Source organism: Syngnathus acus, chromosome 11 (assembly GCF_901709675.1).
Source record: "Syngnathus acus chromosome 11, fSynAcu1.2, whole genome shotgun sequence".
NCBI classification, from domain to species: Eukaryota; Metazoa; Chordata; class Actinopteri; order Syngnathiformes; family Syngnathidae; genus Syngnathus; species Syngnathus acus.
Window position 1 is genome coordinate 3,268,762 of NC_051096.1, and position 21,230 is coordinate 3,289,991.

Genomic DNA, 21,230 nt, shown 5'->3' on the forward strand with positions numbered 1-21,230 from the left:
ACATATGTTTCGTTTGTTTTCCCATATGGACTCACGATATAGCGTCACCGACAGTGCCACCTTGTGGACAAGCTTTGTAATGCAAGCGCTGCTATTGAAGAAAAACACAAGTCAAAAAGGTCCTTTTAAAAAAGATTATATATTACAGGAATTAGAAAAATACTTACACACATTATAAAATAATACTTCTCTTTTTCAGCACCATATTTTTTTTTCTTCACGTTGAAATGTCTTCAAATCAATAAAAACAAACTAGCAATTGAGGTCATTCTCTCTGAAGGACTTTTTTTATTTCGTTTAAGGATTTCGTGGCCTTCCCCGCCCACTTCCCTGATATATTTAAAATTAAAATCAACAGCAATAAGATTTAACAAACAAAACAACAACAAAATAAAACCACAATATCGCTAACAGAGACTGGGAGGCCAAGTGGGGTGGGGGGGACTCTTCTGCCCTTCCCCTCCCTCCCTCTCACCAATACCTTCTGCCCACTGTGGTCTCTCGCACCAACGTGAACGGTTCAGACGTGAAAGTCAAAAGCAGCGGCAACAGAGGTGGAGATAGTCACCTTTTAATGTTTACACTGGGAGTGGAAGCAACATTGAACAGCACAGGACAGTCCAGGGGGGAAACACAATCTGGCATAGCCGCAGATTCTTTGGTCTAATCTTCCGAAAAGGGGCCGGTGGCAGAAATAAATACAAATGAAATATACCACAAGTGACGGCGGGAATATTTGGTGGTCCGTTTCTTTCCTTTTTTTTTTTTTTGTTTAATGTCAAAGCACCCTGTTTTGTTCTTAAATAAATACAATAGAATAGCGCTATGTCTGTACAAATGGAATGTAATGCACATTTGCCCAGCTGGAGGCTCAATGACATGATAAGAGGAGAAAAACGGAGTCAAACTTTTGGCACAATTAGCACTTTTTGCCACACGCGTTCTCTCAGGAAAACAAAGATTTTTATTCAGCGAAGATGGCATCACGCCACATTTAGTTGGTAGAAGGAAACCCCCCCAAGATGCAATCACGCTAACAAGTTGGAGTTTTTTTTTTTTTTTTTAAAGGAATTCTGTGGTTCTTTAACACGTGGAAGAGGTGAGAGACATCGGGGGTGCAGAGAAGGCGGTGTGACGGAGGAGTGGAGGGGCGGATGGCAGGTGGGCGGGCGGAGGGAGGGCGGCCTGGAGGGGGGGGCTTTTTTGGGCCGGGCCCCCCTTTTTGATGCTGCGTCACCGGGAAGAAAACGCTCCCTCTCGATGATCCTTCCCTCCGAGACCTCTTCAGAACTTTTTTTTTTTTAGTTATTTATTTTACGTCCATTAGTTGTCGGGAGGATGCTGCGTTGCTGGGGCAACACCATCCCTGTGTGTGTTTGTGTGTAAGTGTGTATGTGTGTTTACGTGTGTGTGTTACATATCATTTACAAGTTAATTTACAAATTTTTGAGCATGAATGGCTTGTATGTAGGTGTCTCTAAGTGCGTGTGTGTGTATGTGCATGCATGTATGTGAGTTAGCCTTGGAAGCACACAGGTCCCACTTCAAATCCAAACTGTTGGTTACTCTCCCCAAAGTCCGACACTTTGATGTCCAGCAGAGGAAGATGTTCCACCTGTGGCGTGTTGATCTCCAGCACCGTCCTGTCGAAGCCTTTGCGATACTGCCGGGACACGCGCAGGAAGAGGAAAGTTCAGTCAAGACAAGTTCTTTGATTTGATCCACCAAAATCTTACTTAAGATTCATTTGAAAGGATTTTAAGATGAGACGTAAATGTGGACTCACAGAACATCCGTCCACCAGCGCTTTGATGTACGGGTTGGTCTCGTAGCTCAGCTCCTCTTCGTTAGCGGCCTGGAAGTGCAGCGCCCTATCGTGGTTGTCCTTGGCGCTCTGGTCGGCCCAGGCCACCGAGCGGTGGCAGTGGTAGGTCAGGTTTTGGCGGGCGACCACGCTCAGGAGGCGCAGGAATCCCAACTGGACCACGCCCACTGGCTCGCCGTCAGAGTCCACGTAGGAGAACTGCGAGGAGGAGGCAGTCGATGATGACGAGAACCACTTTGAAGGAGGTCTTCACGTTGAAGAGCAACTCACCTTTCCGCCGGTGGCAAACTCACTGTACCAGGAACCTGGAGTCTCTTTTTCCCACGAGTCCATCTTCACCTGCCACCACAGTCAGAGCACACAACTGTTTACACCACTGGTGTCCAAAATTCAGCCCGTGGGCCATTTTGTGTCCCACCCTCCGTACTCTCACAGTTCTAAAACAACTCTTAATATGTCAGGGACTGACCATGTTGATGTTCTTGTTAGGATACAGGCACGTCTCACCGCTGGTGAAGTTACAGAAGATCTTGAAGGAATCTCTGGAGCAGCCCTGGTTGGGGTCAATCCAGTACTCTCCTGTTTTTGAGATAGAGTGAGTTGGTAATGAATTGTGACTTGTTGCAAAGAACAAAGTCGACTTACCGTCTTGGAGCTCAGGCTGGCTGAGGCGGAGATCCTGGCAGGTTCTTGCGGGACTGTCCTGCGTTCCCATCGGGAAGCGCATGGTCTCGATCTCCTGTCGTAGTGAGTTGAGGGAACCGAAGATCTCTTCCATGCCCTCGCTGGGCATCAAGAACTCGGCGCCGGCGGTGTCGGAGGCGGGCATCTCCAGGTCGGGGACCATTTGGCTGGCGTCGATGGAGCGCTTGGACTTGGGACTCCTCTGGATGGGGAGCGGCTGGATGACCTCACCAGGTGGGCCCTGGTGGTGATGGGGGGCAGAACCAAGAGTGAGTCCTGCATGTTAACATTTGAATAAAGGAGAGAAGTTACATACAGGAAGTCCTGGAACTCCTGGAACACCCTTTTCTCCTTTGGGACCAGATCCTCCCTAAATACAAGCAGAAGAGAAAAGATTCAGAAGGAATCGCGGCAACCCCTCCACTTGCTCAGCAAGATTCAAGAACAATACTCACAGAGGCACCCTTAGCTCCTTTGACTCCTTGAGGACCCTGAAGATGACAGAAAGTGTTAGAATATCTCAGTGGGACATAAATCACTCCGAGTTGAGGCGCCTGACGTCCTAAGGTGGTCTCGAAATTTTGTGTTAACTCATATAACAAACTGCGTGAATAGTAAATAAAGCCCAAGGTCTCCAAAAGTATGACGAGAAGGAACTCACAGGAGGACCAGGAGGACCAGCAGGGCCGAGAGGTCCGGTGCCTCCAGGCATTCCCTGTAAAAACCAATCGAACATATCACAACCATTCTCATCAAGTCCACAAATGTCCCAGTAAGACTTACAGTTTCTCCCTTGGGTCCGCCAGTTCCATGAGGTCCGGGTAGACCTCGGTCTCCCTTCTCTCCCTGTTCTCCCGGAGGTCCGATAAGTCCAATAAGACCTGGATGTCCCTTCTCTCCTTTAGCACCGGGGTCTCCACGCAGACCAAGCAAACCCGGAGGTCCCTGGAGAAACGATACAGTTAAGTACAGCAAAGGGAAGATCTTCCCAGCAAAGAGGACCACGTCGGAGTCTTACAACAGGTCCGGGTGGTCCCTTTGGTCCTGCAGGGCCAGGAGATCCTTGCTCACCCTAAAAGGAATACACACTCAATTTGAGACCAAGAGAAATTGTGCATTCGTTGATCCACAAACTCCTATCTTGAACTGACCACTGATCCGGGAAGACCTCGCAGACCCTCAGTTCCTGGTTTTCCTGGTTGGCCTTGAGGACCGACGGGACCTGTCTTTCCTGGTGGGCCGAGGGCACCCGTTTCGCCCTGGAATGACGGGACAAACAAATTAATAACCACGGAAAGAAGAGTGATTGTAAACTATTCAATTGAGTGTATAGTGATAAAGGTGACCACCGGAGGCCGCTATTTAGGTTTCAACTCATCACAGGAAGTTTGAAAAAAGTTTTTTTTTTTAGCCAGACTTTTAAATTGTAAACACAATAAATAGAGTATTGTTAACAAATTATTATAGGCATGCCAAAATCGAAATTATTGGACTGTGGACCGACCTTGGTTCCCTTCTCTCCTTGCCGTCCCTCAGGTCCTCTTGTTCCAGCAGGACCCTGCAAACAAGCAAAAACAATTCATGACCTCTGAAGAAAGTGATGAGATTCTTTCCTGAAGCTAGAAGAACTTACTCTCTTTCCTGGTGGGCCAGGAGGTCCGTTCTCTCCGGGTGGACCGGGCGAGCCCTGCAGGAGAAGATTATCGGCATCTGTGACATATTTGAAAAGGCTTCACGTGAATAAAACGATAAGTTTTGCACATACAGATTCTCCCTGTTCGCCATTTTCTCCTTGCTCTCCTTTGGCACCATCTTGACCCTGAGAGGAGGGGAAAAAAAGAATTGATTGAAATTCTCTGGTTCTTTTCAACAACCAAACGAATAATCCACGAGAGATTTCTGGAGTTCAACGAGAGGGATACTCACTCTGGGTCCGACCTCACCGGGGGGACCAGGATCACCGGGGAAGCCAACTGGGCCCTAAGGACGGCATCAGATGTTAAAACGGAACAAACGACAAGATAGGGATAAACGAAAGAGTCATACAGGGTTTCCTTTAGGTCCATCATCTCCAGGCCTTCCTCGTCCTCCAGCGGCGCCAGCCGTTCCAGGTTGTCCGGCCTCTCCCTTCTCTCCGCGCTCGCCTCGAGGACCCTGGCAGTCAACTATTTGTTAGCTGGACGCGAATCAACCAGCATCATTCTTTTCTGCCTTCCCACTGAAAGATCTCACCTTCTTTCCTGGTTCTCCTCCGATTCCAGGTGGCCCAGCCTCTCCAGGCTCTCCCTATGGAGTGTAGTGAAGTTGTTAGTGGGCAGGAAATTACAAATGCCCCTCTATAACATTAAAGTGGGAATTAAATGTTTGTGTACCTTCTCTCCACTAGGTCCAGGATTACCCAAACCTCCAGGAGGACCTTGAGGGCCCTGAACAACACACAAGTTTCAGTCTAATATCATGAAAATCTGGTGTTCATTTTATAAGAACGGGAGACTCACATCAGCACCGTTGGGTCCAGCAGGGCCGCGAGGTCCTGGTGGGCCAGGAGGTCCCTGTAGACACGTGCACGTCCGGTTGTTCAGCCTTATTCATCACATCTGCTTTGGCGAGAGTCTCCATACTCACCAGAGGTCCAACGTCTCCGTTCTCTCCCTTCTCGCCTGGTGGTCCTGGCAGTCCCTGCAGTCCGATGGGTCCGGGTGCACCGGGGAATCCTCGGGATCCTTCATCTCCTTTGGCACCAAAAGGCCCCTGTTGTCCCCTTGGACCGAGCTCTCCATCAGCACCCTGCATAGAAGAGAAGAATAAAAGGATGACGCTGACCTGCTGGAGAGGAGAATATCAAGAAGAAGTGCGGTACTCACGGCTGGACCAGGTTGGCCGACGGGACCCATGGGCCCGGGTGGACCAGGAGGTCCCTATGACACATGTATAGAAGGATCCATTGAACAAAATGTGATTTCCTTTTTCATTTATTTTGTGGCTAAGATGGACTCACATGCTCTCCTTTGCCACCCTTGGCTCCCTTCTGACCAGGCTCGCCCACCTCACCCTGTAACGGAGGAGACCAAAGACGTCATGACAAGGACGTAAACCATAAAACTGAACCCGGATTGTTCTCAACATGCAATTGGACAAACCGCACGCTTTTCACTCTGTCACCAACCTTGTCGCCATCCTCTCCAGGTCCTCCTGGGGATCCAGCAGGGCCCGGAAGACCCACTGGACCTTGAACTCCATCCCGACCGGCAGGGCCGATTGGGCCTTTCTCACCCTGAGGTAGAGCAAAAACCACATTAAAAAAATGCTTACAGAATCAAATGCTCGGACAGAATCTACAAACACTTACAGGAACACCTTTCTCTCCAGCGTTGCCAGGGGGTCCTTGTGGGCCTGGTCTACCAGGGGGTCCGACAGGTCCGGCAGTGCCAGCGGGCCCTCTCTCTCCAGGAGATCCCTATTTAAGGTTGAAAAATTTGCAGACTGCATTAAATGGACTCCCGGCAGAAAGCCGAAATACGCTTCTGGTGCCAATTTTAGAAATAGTTCGGAAACGTACAGCAGGTCCAGGAGGTCCAGCAGGTCCTTCGCTTCCCTTCAGTCCTCCACCGCCCTGAAAGAAAAAAACAAAAGAGTTGAATTTGGCGGACAATAATATGTGGTGAGACGGCCCACTGGACACTCACGGGGGTACCAGGCAGTCCTCTCTCTCCAGGGAAGCCTCTCAGTCCAGGGGGTCCATCTTTACCTGGACCTCCTGGGGGGCCCGGGTCTCCCTTTGTGCCTTCCTTGCCTGATGGGCCAGAAAGTCCCTGCTCTCCAGGTGGACCCGGGGGTCCGGGATGGCCACGCTCGCCCAAGGGGCCGGTCTCTCCAGATGGACCCTGGAGAAGAATCACGGTTGAGAAACACGGAAAGGAAATTGACGATTCCTGCGCAGTCGTGTCTCAACTCACCTGAGGTCCCACGACTCCAGGAGGTCCTGGTGGACCCATCTTTCCTTGGAAACCCTGAAAAAAAAGACATCCAGTGATTCTCTGTCACCAAGGCCTGATTTTTCCTCTTACAAAAAAAACATAAAAGTTGAACTCACAACTTCGCCTCTCTGTCCGGGGTGTCCGGGCAGTCCATCCTTTCCTGGTGGTCCCTGTGAGGAAACACCCGAAAACATTCAGACCACGTTTGCTAGTCTCTCGCCAGAATCAACCGCTGTCACTCACAGGAGGTCCCTTTGGTCCGGGGAATCCGTTGGCTCCTTGAGGTCCGGGCAGTCCCTGCATGGTGACAACAGCAAAGCAGAATCAGGAAGCTGATCTACCAGCTGAGAAGAGAACCATTCAAAGACAAACCAGAACTCACCCTCTCTCCAAGTGGACCAGGGGGGCCGTCACTTCCTGAAGTTCCCTGTCGAGCAACGACAAAGAAACGAAACGGTGAAGCGAAGAATGGAAAGTATTGAAAAATAGAGGAAGTCCAGGAAATTCTAACCTTAGCGCCTGGCTTTCCAGTGGCGCCTCGTGGTCCTCGCTGTCCTCTGGGACCCTGAAGAACACAAATGGTGAAATGATGGCAAAAACGTGGACGTCCGTGAAGGATAAACCAAGCTTACTGTTGGTCCTCTTTGTCCTCTTGGGCCTGCTTTTCCTGCCAGACCCTGAAAGGCAAAACAACAGTTACAAACCAAAACCAAATATAGTGACATCACTCCAGAGGTCAGACACTCCTTACCCTTGTTCCTTTCTCGCCATTTGAGCCAGGGAATCCTGGAGATCCTAGAGATCCCTACAAGACAAAATGATTGGGTCAAACAGCCGCACAGTACATAGGACCAACAAAACCTTTGAGCTGATCTTCTTACCTTGGGTCCTTGTCTTCCGGGGTAGCCGGGAAGTCCGGGAACGCCAAGTTTTCCCTGAAACCACACGGTGGTCTCTTTGAGAAGCAATTCGAAAACTCACTCCAGTCATTACAAAAGTTCCCCTCACTTGTCTTTTAAGAGAATCAAGCTCCCGGACGTAACAACTCATACCTTCTCTCCGATAGGACCGAGGGGACCGAGCTCACCGGGGGGTCCGACTCGTCCCTTTGGCCCCTCAGGACCGTCTTCTCCTCTGGGGCCTGACACGCCGATCTCACCCTGGGAGCCGGAGAATAGATGAGTCAGAGTGTCTGAAGGTAGTCAGAAGGTAAGAAAAGACCAATCGTTCCACGGTACCCTCTCTCCTTTGACACCAAAGTCTCCCTTGATTCCGGGGAAGCCGTCTTCTCCCTAAAGCCACCAAAAGGATGTTCAGTCATACACTTGTTGCTTGGAGCTGGAAATGATCACGTACCTTCTCTCCCTTGTGACCCTTCAGTCCTCGGATTCCTTGCTCGCCCTGTGGGAAGACAGCATCAGAAGATTCAGGACCACTCCAAAGCGGCGAAAAAGGCGGAGGATTTAACTGACCTTGATACCACGAGGGCCAGGATAACCGATAGCTCCTTGAGGGCCGTTGGGGCCCTGCAGACAAATCCAGGAAGGGAATTTAATCAATGCTAATTAGCATTTAGCTCGTTGGTAACAAGTTTTTGTATCGGATGCGCTACTTGCCTGGTTTCCTTTGGTGCCAGTGGGTCCCTCTTTTCCTGGGTGACCCTGAGGGGGAACAATAGTGGATTTTAATGACATCGTTCTGGTCAACACACAGACAGAAATCGAAAATACAAACTTACAGGAGGGCCGTCGGCGCCTGGCATTCCTGGCAGACCTGGTTTTCCCGTGGGCCCCTGGAGGACAAAGAATGGGCTCCATTATAGTTTTTCCTGGATTTACAGTTTCTTAATAGACTGCTCAAGGACCCCCCAAAAAGTCTTACCTTCTCTCCTGGAGGTCCATTGGGTCCCTGAGGTCCTGGCATTCCCTGTTGGAAAAAAAACACGTTAAATATGTCGACTCTTAATAAAAAGTAAGCGTGTCTTACCTGAGTTCCTGATGTCCCCTGCTGACCTGGAGGTCCGGGCTCTCCTTGAGGACCCTGGAGAAGAGTTAAGCAGGTCAACACATAGCTGAATGGGGTGAGAAGAAAAGTGAGTAGATGACAAGACACTGACCAGGTTGCCCTTAGGACCAACGGGCCCATCATTTCCTCGAACGCCCTAAGAGAAGAAGACAAGCTTAATTAGGGAGTTGCTGGAATGAAAATAAAAAAAACTCTCGTGACTCACAGGAGGGCCGGGAATTCCTGGAGGACCTTTAGGGCCGAGCAAGCCACGAGGTCCCTAGAAGGAAAGAGGAAAAAAAAAAAGATGTTCAAAGAAAAACAAACCAATCATGTCTACTCTGAGAGCACCACAAATGACAGCCTCCAAAAAAAGAGGACGCTCGCTATTGCCGCTCGCCAGGAAAATACTTACAGCTTCGCCGGGGACACCTCTGGGTCCGACCTCACCGTCGTCGCCCTGAGGACACAAAGAAGGACAACGTCAATCAGATGTCTTTCTGATTGGAGCAGTTTTCACATTGCCGCATCTCGCTACCCTTTCGCCGTCCTCTCCTTGAGGTCCTAGGGGTCCCAGTGATCCAGTATCGCCCTGTGAACAACAATAATTAGCCCGCAAAGACGAAAAGGTGTGTGACATGCTTAGTGAGCGCTCACCCTGTGTCCTTTGTCGCCTGGCAAACCGGGAAGACCATCAAATCCGCGGTCACCCTGAGAAGACATCCAAGCTGTTAGCGCCCACCTGGATGTTGTTTTTTTTTTAGACTTCTGGGTCAGTTCAAACCTTAGTGCCTGTCTCTCCGGGCATTCCCCGGGCTCCATCAGCTCCAGCGCGGCCCTGTCGGAGACGGCCGGTTAAGAAGCGAGCAATGTCCAGCCGGCAACTTTGAGTACTCTCTAATACTCACTCTCCTTCCAGCTTTGCCTGGTGGTCCCATCAAACCTTGAGTTCCCCTGGGTCCCTGATGAATTCACAGAGCAGGTTCAAGGACGTCGAAGATGACGACGACTCGCGCTTAATTCTGATGGTTCTTACCTGAGGACCAGGATCTCCACTTTCTCCTTTTAGACCGTGACTTCCTGGATTTCCCTAAAAGAGACACGTGTGTCATCTATAGTTGAACTAAAGCAATGCTCTGGTGGTTAGATGGGGTCATACCAGGGGTCCGGGACGTCCGGTGAATCCCATTGGTCCAGGAGGTCCTTTCAGAGCCATCTGCAGGGTGTCAATAATGACATCGATTGAGGAAGTGCTTCTTGATTTCCTTCTACTGACCTTACAGCACAACTCACCCTGGCCTGAGACAAAATGGCGGCAGCTTGGGCTTCCTGAGCAGACACGGCGGGACCCTTATCTCCTCCACTCTGGCCGAAGCGGAACTGTAAAAAGCAAACAGCGTTTGGACCGCAGGAAGGCTCAACACGTCCTAGCCAAGTCTTGGAGCCACAAAAACACAGTTGGCAAGTATTTGCGGGTTGAGTGACTCACAGGCAGCATAACGGAGGATCCGGGTGGTCCGGGAACACCGTCGGCACCGGGCAGACCGCCCTTACCGGGAGGTCCCTGCAACAGCGCGAGCTCGTGAGTCCGGTGCATGGTGAGGCATACAGCTAACGGCCGTGCTCAAACTCACCCTCTCACCGGGATCGCCGACAGAGCCAGGAGGACCGGAGCTACCAGGGGGACCGGTAGGTCCCTAAGAGAGGCAAAAAGGGAGAACTTGAAAGAAAGCACCTTTTGGGAAGAAAATGAAGTAAGGGTCATGAACTCACAGCAGGGCCTTCAGATCCAGGTGGTCCCTCGATCAGCATGCCCTGCGGAGGAACATCAAATCACATTTGGATCCAAATATTCTCCCAAAACTCATTTGGGTTTGGACAATAATTATAAGATGGCGATTGTGGATCCACTCACAGGTTCGAGCACGGCGGGCTCTCCTTTCTCACCCTTCTGTCCTCTGATGGCCGCCTGAGGACAAAAACACAAACATGGCCGACGACACGCCGCCGTCAATATTTGGTAAGCGTTCGCCACACACTCGCGCTCACAGTCATACTGAGTGGCGGGAAAGTAATCCCAAGGTGCTGCCCAGAAGTCATGTGAGCGAATAATTCCACTGACAGTGACTTCTTGAGCAAAAAAAACCTGCCGGTGTCGAGAAAGGATCTCCTGCGCTGACCAACTGTTCTACACTCGGCGACATAAAGAGCATCGGCGCGGGAACTCCATGCGCTTTCAAATAGCTCTTTATGCACCGCACAAACATTTCAACCAGCAATGTGTTGCCAATGGACTGTGGTCATCTTCACCTCTGGACTAATATTTGTAACATCAGCAAAATAAAAACTGGGAGTCAACGTGGTTGTAAATTGCCTTACATTGAGATTTTAATGCCAATGACAAATCCTGCCAGTTGAAATGTTTTTTGTTTTTTTGCCGCTGAAGCAAAAAGTACTTACGCCTGCCTCGTCTGTCACAGCGGACAGGGCGTGGCCAAAGTGGCCTTCCACCTCTCGGGTCTCGGGCCTGGGCTCGCCGTACTCCCGATAGGAATAGTCGTATTCCTTCTGGCCCACGTCGCCAGTCACATACTCCTCGGTGAAGCGGTCCTCTTCGACGCCGTTGAAAGCCATGGAGTCCACCTCCTCCCCCGCCAGAGCCGTCTCCTCCTCCCCCGCCAGAGCCGTCTCCTCCACCTGCGACTGCTGCGGGGGTCCGAGGGAGCCCGTGAAGGAGGAGTGGTGTTTGCCAGCAGGAATGGTTAGGGAGTGAAAGAGTGTGGGAAGAAATGAGTCTTACCTTGTCAAAATAAGACGCACACATACACTCAATGTCAACACTCAGTTGTCTTTGGAGCTTAGCGTGTCTACGACAAAAGATGCTGAGGCTTCCACAAACGTGCTTTCAATCTAAAAGTGGAAAGCTCACGAGATGTGAGCTGAGTGGAAAAACTAATTTTCCCCTCAGCTGTGACTTACCCTCAAAATGGATTTGATGTAGGACCAGCGTCTCGATTGAGCTCGTGAATAATTTGAGTTTTTGGCATGAAAACCGAAGGATGAAGCGAATGACACAACGAGTGAACTATGAGAAACACACACCGAGAGTGTGGACGCTCTCTCGTTCACGGAGAGCTTCCGTCAAACACCGATGCGCCACATTCGGGTTCCTCTTTTGTCACAAGATGTTTGCGGTCATCCCTACTGAGATGACCACCAAACTGAGTCTTGGGGTTAAGGAAAAAAGCGGAGACCGTGTTAAAAGGGAAATGTGGCGCATGGTTCTTGGACAGGAGGCTTCTCCTTAAGTGGTCTTGTGTGGCGGCGGCGGACGCCAACAAAACTGTTGTGAGGTGTGAGGAACATAAGTAGAAAGTATGAGGGGGGAGCTGACATATTTTTATAAAATTTTATAAAAATTAAGCGTAAAATTAACTGGACTCTTTCCATTAAATTTTTCTTTTTAATGACTCGCGGAAATCATATCGTTGACGTGTGCGTTACCTGCGTGGGGTTCTCTTCCTGTGTGACCGCCTCACCCTCGGGCTCTGGCAGCGTCTCCTCATAGAAATAATCGGTCTCTGTGGGGGTGTTGTCAGCCTCGGTATATTCAGTGTCTACATCCTGATTGGTCGTGTGGGCAAAAAAGAGAGAGGGGGGAGCAGGGAGGAAGTAAGCAGATTTGACCGGAAGAAGCGAAGGTTAGTTCAAAAGTCTGCTTGTGAGTGATGATGAGTGATAAGAAGAGAACACAAACAGCATTGTGGTTGTCTCGCGGCAACTCACATGTTTCACAAACATTTCGGAAAAGAAATGTCGAGCCGCCCGACGACTATAAACGTCGCTGACGTTTAGGGAGTCGCCGAGATGACATTTCTTTTCACTTTATGGCGGGACAATTCTGACGGGGGTTTGTTTGTGGGCCTAGGAAAGCCGACGAAAACATCACGAGTGTGATGTTAGCGGCGTTCCCGACCGGAACACAAAACAAAAAAAAAAAAAAGCAGCCCCACAAAACAGATCTCCGTCAATTCACTGCGAAGAATGAATTGACCGCCGGAGGTTTGCGTGAGGCTGCTTTGCATGACCAGAAGGGGGAGGAGCTTATTGGGGAAAAAAAAGGCCATAGCTGCGGCACCGCGTGTGTGTCGTCCCGGTTCTCGCTCGTGTTTATCGCCAATCCGTGCCACATTCTTCCCGACAGGAGGTCCCCGTTTGTGCAGCTCGGAGGTAAGAAGGAACGTGCACAGCGAGCCATGCTTCACTGTGCACCCTTGTTTTATATCATATGGGCAAGCCGGCCGCACAGCCATATGATATAGAAGCCCGGCATCCTGAAGGTCAGAATCTGACCTCCAGATGTCGGGGACATTCCGACCCAAACTAGAGTCGTACCTGTTGGTAACCGGTCTCATATTTCTTGACCGGAACTCCGGTGCCACTCAACGCCGTCTTGTCAAAAGGCGGGAAAGGTTTGTGGAGAGACTTGATGTTCATGTCCAGCACCGCCTTGGACTTGGTGGGTCTCGGGGGAGTGGGTCGGACAGGAGCGGCGGTGGTCAGGACCTTCTTCACGACGGATGACTTCTCCACTACCGCATTCATCGATTTGCTGACGGTGGGTTTGACCACGGGGATTTTGGAGATCACCGTTTTCACTTTGACTTCGGACTTGACTTGAGAGGTTTTCGATGCCTTTGTCGGCTCCGCCTTGGCTGCTTTTGTGGCCTTTGGCGTTTTGGTAGCTTCTACTTTGGATGCGGACGTTGCCGCACTCACAGTCGTCTTCTCTATTTTGACAACAGTTTTTGTTTTTGTAGTGGTTTCAGTTTTGCCCCCTTTTTTTTCTACCACAGTAACTTTGCCGCTGCTCGTAGCTTTAGCCTCGCCGCTAACTTTGCTCTCGGTTTTTCCGTTCACTTTGACCTTGACTTCTTTCACCTCGACGGCCTTGGACGCGGCTTTCTTCTCGGCGGAGGACTTTCCTCCAACCTTCTTCTCGACAACCACCTTTCCGTTCCCTTTGACCTCGGCCGAAGTTTGCGCGGTTTTCCCCACGAGGGCTTTTCCGTTGGTCTTCTTCTCAACAACCACTTTGGCGCTCTTCGCCGGGGCGCTCGTGGTCTTCACCTGAGCAGCTGACGTGGTCTTGATCTTGGACAAGAAGACAGCGGTGGTGCTGGGCTTGGCGGTCGCCTTGGCGGTGGGTTTGGCGGTGGGCTTGGATTTAGTCGGCTTGGCCGTGGAAGATTTAGGAGCTTTATTGGGATGGGGTGGCTTGACTATTTTGAAGCTTCCACCCTTAGCGGGCTTAGCTGGGGTGGGCTTGGCTTTGGCGGCGGTTTTGGTGGGCGTGGCCTTCTTCTAACGGTTTATACGTGGGTTGAGATGTGTGATGTGTGCGAGCGAGGTGGCAAAGACACAGAAAGGAGAAGGAGACGTTTAAGGGTTGGGAGGGGGGGTACAGAAGGGGGAGGGAAAGACAAGAGTGGCTGTGTTGAGAAACAATGACATCAAGATGGCAAAGGTCTTGGGTGATTTACTGAGACTGCACAGGCATTACTGGATACAGCCGAGTCCTTCTTTGTCATTTGAACCAATCGGGAGCAGATTCAACTTCCCATCATTGACTCTCGTGACTGATCTCTCCAGTAATGCCATTCTCAACATGAAACAACAAAGCGGCGTAAATGGCCTGATCACAACTGAGCCAGTTGTTGGGCGGAGACATGGAGGGCGTGGCTGTTACAGGTAGAAATAAAATCATCACCTGGTAAATACTCAGTCGACTCTCAAGTCAAGTCGTGATTTTTTAATGTTCTCTAGAAATAAATTGGGAATCAAAGTAGAAGAATCATTTCACATTCGACAGCTACGCCCTTTCCACCGCCGCAACAACCCAGCCATGTGGACACATCAACACACATGACGTGTAAATAACAAAATAAAATAAAAATAAAAAAGCAGCGATGTTAAATTGTTGAGATGAGCTGCAAGGGGCCTGTTGCTTCCTCCTCATATTTGGGGTATTCGTAGTGGTCCTATTCTTCATGGATACTTTGATGATCCATCAAAACCTTCAGAATTTGCTTTTCTGAACTTTCTCAGGCTTAGACGTAGACTCTCGGATTTGAGTTTCATTCCAAATATGAAGGGAGAGGAGAGGAGCTGTGTGTATTCTCAGTCAAGTTAAACGAAAGCGCTCTGATGATGCGTCAACTGTAGTCCAAAAGGCTTCTTGATTTCTAAAAGTGGGCTCGCCCTATTGATGTCACAAAGATGAAGCCTTCTGGATTAAAGAGGACACCAAGAAGAGTCCAAATTCAACTTTTGCTGATAAGGGGAGCTTCATGACTGCCCTTGAAGATACCGAAAGTGATCGCACTCCCGTTTGGGCCGGCGGAACCGTTTAGACATCCTGTTGGAACACGTTTAAGCTACTCACATATGTGTTGGGGTCTTGCGCCTGCGTCTTAGGCAGGGGGGAGTCGCAGTCGGGGCTGTAGTGCTCACAGAAGTCATAAGCGGCCTGAGCGTTGGGGGCGATCAGAAGCTGCTGGATGTCTCCCTGAGCAGAAACACAGCCAGGACAAACATCAGAAGTGAAGCCCCTCCCACTTTGTTAAACCTCAAAGTCCTCACCTGGAACACTTCCTCGTCGAGCAGGCGGGCTCCGAAAACGGTGATGCCGTTGGTGTCCACCTCGGCGTTGTTGCTACGAGGCAAAGCTCGGGTCATCTTCTTCTTGCAGTCCAGCATCAGTGTCACGTTCTTCTTGGACACGGAGATTGCAATGCGGTGCCACCTGCAGGAGGGAGGAGGAATACACGCGTGACGTGACGAAGGGTATGACACATCGACCCCCCCTCAACCCCGGCGCTGGTTACTGACTTGCCGTCAGCCAGGTTGACGCCCTTGAAGAGCGGGTAGTCCTCGGGGGCCGGCTTGCCGTGCTGATCCTCGTACAGGAAGACGGGCGAGCGGCCGAGCTCAACGCCCAGCTGCTGAACGCCCTGCTCGCTGTAGACTGAGAGCAGGAAAGCCTGGAGACCGGCGTGGGCCTTCACCAGCGCCATAATGGAGAAGTTCTCCGGGAAGCGACCTGCAGTTGACAAACACGTAAGTCCAGTTCTTTTTTTTGTACCAAAGTTAAGATAATAGGAAAGTAGTAATTTGGTTTTAATTGTGATCTCTATTTATTGTATTCTAGCATCACCATGTAGGTGAGAGTGAGGAAGAGGGTGCAGAACTTTCAGGTATATACTTTCATCAGAAGCAAGGAATTATGGGAGGTGACGTGGTGTACACAAAATGACAGTTGGTCTCAAACCACAAAAACTTCACTCGAGACCCTCGCGTGTGTCCTCACTCAGACACATAATTACAAAGCAGGTCCAAACATCAACGCGCGACGATGATGATTGCAGGTTTGCCACGCTCGGGAATTTCATCACAAAAGTGGCGGCGGATCGAGCGGTGCTGCAAGTCCAGCCCCCGCGCCAACACTTAGACGCAATACCGACAGGGATAAAGTTTTGTTTACTTTCATGTGGGCGAGCGCTTCTGCTCGGGTTTACCTGAGAAGAGCTGCTTAGTGGGGGCTGAGATCTGGGCCTTCTTGCTGATGCGGTAGGCGTGGTCGGGGCTGCTGGAGCGGCGGGACGTGCAGAAGCCCGGGACTTTCTTCACGCCCTCAGGGAGGGTGGTAACCTGCATGGCCTTCAGTACGTCCACGGGTTCTGCAAAGGAAGAGAAAAGAAATCAACTTCTGTCGAGATGAGATCAACGTCTTGCTATGCCGAGCTTTCATGTTACACCGTTTGACCCGTCGACGCTCAGACGCGTCAAAATGAGCAGGTTAGGTCACAGGTGCACAATGCTGGCTTTGAGCGGAGAGCGCAAAAAGGGGGGGGGGGAGTAAGTGGCGCCCATGTACGTGGCAGCTACAGTAAGACTCAGTGTGCACCAGGGTGGAGGCAGGGGGCCCGATTGTGCTGTCAAAAGCCAACCTTGAGGGAACCAAAGATTTCTTTCAGAGCAAGATGGACAACTCCAAACATTGGAAAGAAGCAAGTGGAACTGTCAGCCGGGGCTGAGTCACCAATTTTGGCTGCTTTCATGTTTCACCAGACTCACGTTTCCACGCTTAGAAAGTAAAAGTGTCACGGAGGAAAAGGAAAAATGGTGGGAAGTGATGACATCATCAGTGGAGCCATGATCATCAGTTTGTTCCATTTTTGACAAAAGGTGGCATTCAAAAATGCTGGGTTATTTTAAACCCAGTAGTGTTTTGTGACACGCAGAACAATTAGATGTTCCTCCACCAGATGGTGAAGATACAATTAACTGCCAGTGTTGCAGTTCCAACTATATAGCAATTTTTCTATTTTCTGCACTGGTCACACCTAAGGACAATTTAGTCTTCAATGAACCTGTCATGTGGAAGGAAACCAAAGTACCTAGAAAAACTAGCAAACACATTGAGAAGATGCAAAGTTACAAAAAGGAACCTCAACCTCACAACTGTGAGCCACTTTGTCACCTCTGTTTGACATATAAACAATTCCTTGCATTATATATTTGCAATATGTGTCAATACCAGTGGTGTATAAACGCTGGGGGCTGAGGGGGCACCAGCCACCCCAACTCCCCATGGGAAGAAGAAAGAATTTGTGCAGCAAAATCACTCCTGTTTTTTTTTTTTTAAATGCCAATTAAAATATTTTTCCTGCTGTGGCACCAGTACAATACGGCACTCTGTTTCCAGCTCACGTGAGGCAGTATTGCCGCCAACACGCCCGCTAAAACAACACGCCAACCTACGCCCGACTCCAGCCAGCCCAAAGATGAAAGCGGTTAATTATTATTATTTTTAACATTCTGTCTTCATCCCTACCATAAACACTCACAGCTGTCCGCCACCATTTACACGCGGTCATTGGGACAGGAGGCAGGACCCGCCCGCGCCCACCACATATACACACACACACACACACTGCTGGTTAGCATTCCACCTGTGCTAACCTGATAAACGAGTTGTTTGGGAAAATCTGCTCTGGTGGTACCGCAATGTCAAATACCAGACACACACTCCAGCTGACACGCTGACCTCTCACCTCTCACCTACGCACAACCGTCGCATTGTGTGGCCGGCGCCACACACACACACACACACGCACACACACAAAAGTCTAGAGTACGCAGAGGTCGCAGGAAGCTGACTCACAAATGATGATGGTGAACCCTTAGCCTATACAAGATGCCACTAGATGGCGTCAAAACCCTGGCTAAGAGGAAAGTAGTAATTCAAAATCAAATTTTAATATAAGTATAATTTTAATATAAGTATAAACATTTTGGGGGGCGTCAAATGTCGGTGATATCTGGGAATAATTGTCAGGGTTCAAGTGGCAACAGTTTGTTGTCTGGACAACAAACTTGTATCGGCTGGACCGCAAATCCTGTAATAGTGTATATCATGAGCCATTTTCCAAGTGACCTGACATTTTGGTATAAGTTAGCATTTGCTCCAGATTTAGAAAATGCTTCCGCCCATCCGTTGACCACATGACGGTTAAGTACAGGTTTAAATATACGGAGATGCTAACAGGACATGAAATACTGAGATTTTTTTTTTTAATGACCTAAAAGAAGACCCAGAAGAAGAATCAGCTTTAAAAAAAAAAAAAAAGACAATTTAGGGCAATTTATGGGATTATGAGTGCAAACTGTCCTGCCACGTTTCACTGTGCAAAGTGTTTTCAAGTGCTTGTGTTTGTGCATATGTGTGTGTGTGGCACTTTGGTGTCTCGTGCGGTTTCGGTGCAGCGAGGCCGCAGTCCCATTTTGGAAGCGACAGAGGCCGCAGTGGATGGAACCTTGAGGCCTTCAGCAGGACAAAGTCACCAGAATTCCACGCCACATTTTTTTCCATCTGGACTACTTTGAGAAGTTTTACTAGCTTGATGTGTTTTGAAGCAAAACACTTGGAAGAATGCATGAAAATGTTGGAAATGCCAGTTGACTACAAATCCCAGAATACACCTTTCATGGGCTCTTTGCACCTGACAGAAAATCTAAAAAAAAAAAAAAGACCGTGTACCATTCTATAGCTGCCAGTTGTGAACTTTTGTTTCCAAACTATGCAGCGCATGCGTGTCAATGTCTGGAAAAGACATGACGTACACAAACGCGATACGAAAAAGGTCCAGCTGACCTCCCGGGCCGCAAATTACAGTAAGCAGGAATAGCCTCGTCCGCAGACCGCGGCCTATCATTATGGCGCTGGCTATTCTGTCTCCCCCGTGGAGCGACGCCTAGACGTTCAAAACCGCCCAAAAGTGTGGGCGGACCCTCCATGTGTTCCCTGCAGGGATGGTGCGGTTTTGAGAAGAAGAGGGTAAGGGGGGGGTGCAAATCAGCTGGGACTGGAGAAGGGACGAGCAAATTTGTAGATGTTAGCATTCAATGCTAACACCGCTTCCATATTTACCTATCCACTGACACACACAAAAAAAGAAAACTGTGGTTAAAATGTAGCTACAAAACAGCAGAGATGAGAAAAAGTGAGGCCGAGCTTCAAAAAGCACACGGCGACCCTTCGGAACCCTCAAGAAATTCTCAGACCAGTAAAGTTGACTTAACACTGGAGGTGAAAGTGAGTTGGAGAAATGATTCAGGAGGCGGAGGACGCCCTCACAGACGCTCCTTTCACAGGAGGCCGTGTTGTGTTTACCCAGGAAGACGGAATGGCACAGAGCGTCCTTTGAGGAGCTCCAGTTGACGCTTTGAAAAGGACCCGCACGGAGGAGGAACATCCATGTGGACAAAATGTTTCTCCTTTGAACAGATCCTCTTTCATTGCTCCTTAAGGGAGATGCGTCCTCGTTGCTCACCTGACATCTCACCTCCACATTTGTTATCATTTCAAACATGCAAAAAGTTTTCCCATCACTATGTCTAACACAGGTACAAGAAAAAGTTGAATTAGGAGGTGGGGGGGGGCTGTGTACGTCACTCTGTCATTATTAAAAGAAATGTATAGCGTGGCGCATGCGTAAACACACACGCGTGAGAGACACTGGGCACATTCTCCTCCGCACCAGCTCCCATAAGAAGCCATTCATGAGATGCAAAGTCCACATGGACGGCCAAAGAACACACCTGAGGGGAGGGGGAAATGCCATTTGAGGGGGGGAGGGGGTGACGTCACAATTGGACACATTGTGCTAAATCAGATTTTTTTTTTCTTATTGTAATGATTGGACAATTAAGTTGTAATCGACGGTTATCGTGCACGATGCTGCCGATTATTGGGGCAGGCGTCAACGTGCAAGTGCACCAGGAGGCACCAATGGGCGCCCTGGTGCTCAGGCTGCCATGCGTGGGCATGAGCAAATAATACGTGACAGCAAAAATTGACACTTGTTTTTTTTTTTTTTAAGGATGCGGAAAAGTTAAGAGAAGCACCCAAAATGTAATTTTTTTTAACAACCATTGAGAGCACAAGCAAAGACCTCCTAAATACTTTTTGATTGTTTCCTACATTTGCATCCATTATGGACACTTTTCAATCTCATCAAAGTCCTCATAGATGACCTCTAAAAAGTTCAACTCGACCAGAGGCAAAGTGGAGAACAGGTGAGCGCTATAAAAACTTGATGGAGGTGGTCTTACCTGCCTGCGCCAGGGTGCTCTGGCATAGCGCGAGCACCAGGGCCACAAGGGCCACGGAGGTCAGGTCCGGGCTCCACGGCCTCCGTTTCTTCCGGAAGGGGCAATTTGCAATATCCATAGTGAGCGTGGAGCGGCGGCTGCTGCTGGATGCGAGGGTGTCCTCTTCCAGAAAGCCAGCCGACGAGAGGCAGCCGACTGAACCTCCTGCGAGGTGACAAGACAAAAAAAAAGAAAAAAAGGAAGGAAGGACAGAGCCACCAAAGAGACGGCAGGGGGGGCAGAGAAGGCTTTGAGGGGCAGCCCTTAAAGCTCCATGGAGTCCGCCGAAGCGCGGGTCACAGACACCTGGAAGCTTGCGCTTTCTCACACCCTTCCTTCACTTTCCCGCTTCACTTTCTCCCACCCGAGTGAGAGTGTGTGTGTGGAGGGAGGGAGGGCGGGAGGGAAAGGGAGAGAGACAATGTGGGAGGGAGAGAGAGAAAAGTGAGGGCGTGCGTCTGTTTGGTGGAGACTTTCTAAAAAAAAAAAAAGGACTAGCACACATGACTGATATATAAAAAAAAAAAAATCTATTTATGATTATCTAGTCCATCTTTGAAGAAAAAATTATACGGTTTTAAAATCATCACGTCCCCTGCGGGACATGCGAGCGAGCGAGAGTCAGGTCGGCCAACCGGAGCTCTGTCCGTGCTTTAAGCCACGCCCCCCCCAAGCCACATGGGAGCTGATTGGTCTGTCCGACGTGGTCCAGTTTCGCCACTCGTTTGATCAAAGTGGTACCAATCCATCAATTAATGTCAAATGTCTCCCTAATTGAAGTTTTGAACGACTATAAAATGTGTTTTCCTCGCCAACAATCAAACTCTTAAAAACTTTTATAGTGTTACTTTTACAAGACAAGATAAAATGTGGTTTCTTTTAAACGCATCGTCAGTGAGTCGAAAATCGCCTAAAAAGAAAACGAGAAAAAAGTTTAAAGGGGGCGATGTGGGGAGGGGGGATGAGCTCTGATGGCGAAGGAGAGCGAGCGAGCAGCTGCACATCCAAACTCTCATCTGGGCGTC

At 49.6% G+C, this 21,230-nt stretch overlaps 1 protein-coding gene across 4 annotated transcripts; it reads right to left on the bottom strand.

The window, feature by feature from the left end:
* Positions 1-259: 259 nt before the first annotated feature.
* On the bottom strand, positions 260-20,611 carry col11a2 (collagen, type XI, alpha 2). Of its 4 annotated transcripts, none has more exons than XM_037263680.1 (64): positions 20,167-20,611; positions 16,068-16,229; positions 15,382-15,592; positions 15,133-15,295; positions 14,936-15,058; positions 12,886-13,851; positions 11,995-12,114; positions 10,951-11,196; positions 10,406-10,459; positions 10,264-10,305; positions 10,125-10,187; positions 9,980-10,054; positions 9,784-9,870; positions 9,650-9,706; positions 9,527-9,580; positions 9,399-9,452; positions 9,275-9,328; positions 9,148-9,201; positions 9,029-9,082; positions 8,906-8,950; positions 8,717-8,770; positions 8,603-8,647; positions 8,473-8,526; positions 8,368-8,412; positions 8,225-8,278; positions 8,103-8,147; positions 7,959-8,012; positions 7,843-7,887; positions 7,725-7,778; positions 7,539-7,646; positions 7,368-7,421; positions 7,238-7,291; positions 7,119-7,163; positions 6,998-7,051; positions 6,869-6,913; positions 6,730-6,783; positions 6,603-6,656; positions 6,466-6,519; positions 6,196-6,393; positions 6,069-6,122; positions 5,859-5,966; positions 5,676-5,783; positions 5,508-5,561; positions 5,374-5,427; positions 5,135-5,296; positions 5,008-5,061; positions 4,882-4,935; positions 4,742-4,795; positions 4,556-4,663; positions 4,436-4,489; positions 4,275-4,328; positions 4,143-4,196; positions 4,014-4,067; positions 3,661-3,768; positions 3,528-3,581; positions 3,293-3,454; positions 3,171-3,224; positions 2,965-3,000; positions 2,826-2,879; positions 2,471-2,750; positions 2,295-2,404; positions 2,096-2,164; positions 1,787-2,023; positions 260-1,663 (listed from the first exon to the last, which is right to left on the bottom strand). In XM_037263680.1, exons 1-64 carry the CDS (start codon positions 20,282-20,284, stop codon positions 1,517-1,519), a joined length of 6,309 nt encoding a protein of 2,102 aa, XP_037119575.1. In that variant the 5' UTR covers positions 20,285-20,611; the 3' UTR covers positions 260-1,516. The 4 variants fall into 4 exon arrangements, with proteins under 4 accessions (XP_037119575.1, XP_037119574.1, XP_037119576.1 ...); XM_037263679.1 differs by having other exon boundaries at positions 12,886-13,854; XM_037263681.1 differs by lacking the exon at positions 12,886-13,851 and having other exon boundaries at positions 20,167-20,607.
* Between the last annotated feature and the right edge of the window lie 619 nt (positions 20,612-21,230).